Here is a 1,021-nt window from a genome sequence, read left to right on the forward strand (position 1 = left end):
GAAGGAGGCTCGAGCCAAGTTCCGACAGGTCAGGGTCATGGCTGGGGCGGGGCTGGGAGGGGCGGCCAGTCTCCAGGAATGAGGGTCTGATTGTGAGTCTGGGCTGTTGCAGGGCCTGGGGGCATGGCTTAAGTCAGGGTGGGGGTGAGGGTGGACAGTTGGGTGGCCATGGGCATGCAGAGGGCCAGATGTGAGGCTATTCAGATGCAGGGGTGCAGCTACCTAGCTGGCTCGGTGAGAGGACCAAGCCTGAAGGTGCCCAGGTAGGCCAGTGTCCGGTGTGTGAGTGTGAAGGTGCGCCCAGTATATAGGAGTGTGCCTAAGAGGGCACACAGGTACCAGGGTGCTGAGATGCGTAAGTAAAGGAGTGTGGGTGTCCAGGGATATAGGTGTGTAGCTCTTTGGGTAAAAGTGGAAATGGTAGCTGGGGTGTGTGGGTGAGGGAACCCCAAGTGTGGGTTTAAGTTTGTGGGTAAGAGGGCACAATATATATGGGTGCCCAGGCGTGTGGGTAAGAGGGCGTGTGGTTTCAGCTCTGTGGCAGTGAGGATGCTCGGGTATATAAGCAGGTGCGAGGGAGCCCAAGGGTGGGCATATAGGTTGATGGGCCAGAGTGTGTATGGCGTCAGGATGTCCAGGTGGATAAGGTGTGTGTGGATGTACAGGTGCGTGGCAGTGAGGATGCCCGGGTATGTAAGAGGGTTTGGAGGGTGAAGAGACCTGAGCAAGAATGTTGATCCGGCACTGTCCAGCTGCTGGACACAGCTATGCTGGGTGCGCAGGGCTTAAGCCCCGGTGTGCTGGGGCTGCCTGTCTGTGTTTGGGTGTATGATGCTCTCGTGTGTGTTTCTCAACATGCCCCTGCCAGGAGGGCGGCTCCTCCTCTGCGTGGAGGCGTGTGTTGGGGCAGCGCCGTCTTCATTTCCTGCTGTGACTGGGTGGGGAGCGGGCAGAGTTAGGACTCGGTGGGGACCCAGCATCACGGCCTGTGCTTGGGGAGGCCTGGAGGCCAGAGCTCAGT

General features: G+C 59.2%; 1 protein-coding gene across 1 annotated transcript in view; it reads left to right on the top strand.

Annotated features, from left to right (window-relative positions):
- The window catches only part of MARK4 (MAP/microtubule affinity-regulating kinase 4), a 26,078-nt gene that overhangs the window by 4,655 nt on the left and 20,402 nt on the right, over positions 1-1,021 (top strand). The window contains exon 5 of the mRNA XM_010852697.1: positions 2-28. Within this exon, the coding sequence (XP_010850999.1) occupies positions 2-28 (27 nt within the window). The remainder of the gene's footprint in view (position 1; positions 29-1,021) is intronic.

Source organism: Bison bison, unplaced genomic scaffold, assembly GCF_000754665.1.
Source record: "Bison bison bison isolate TAMUID 2011002044 unplaced genomic scaffold, Bison_UMD1.0 scf7180017864313, whole genome shotgun sequence".
Classification (NCBI taxonomy): Eukaryota; Metazoa; Chordata; class Mammalia; order Artiodactyla; family Bovidae; genus Bison; species Bison bison.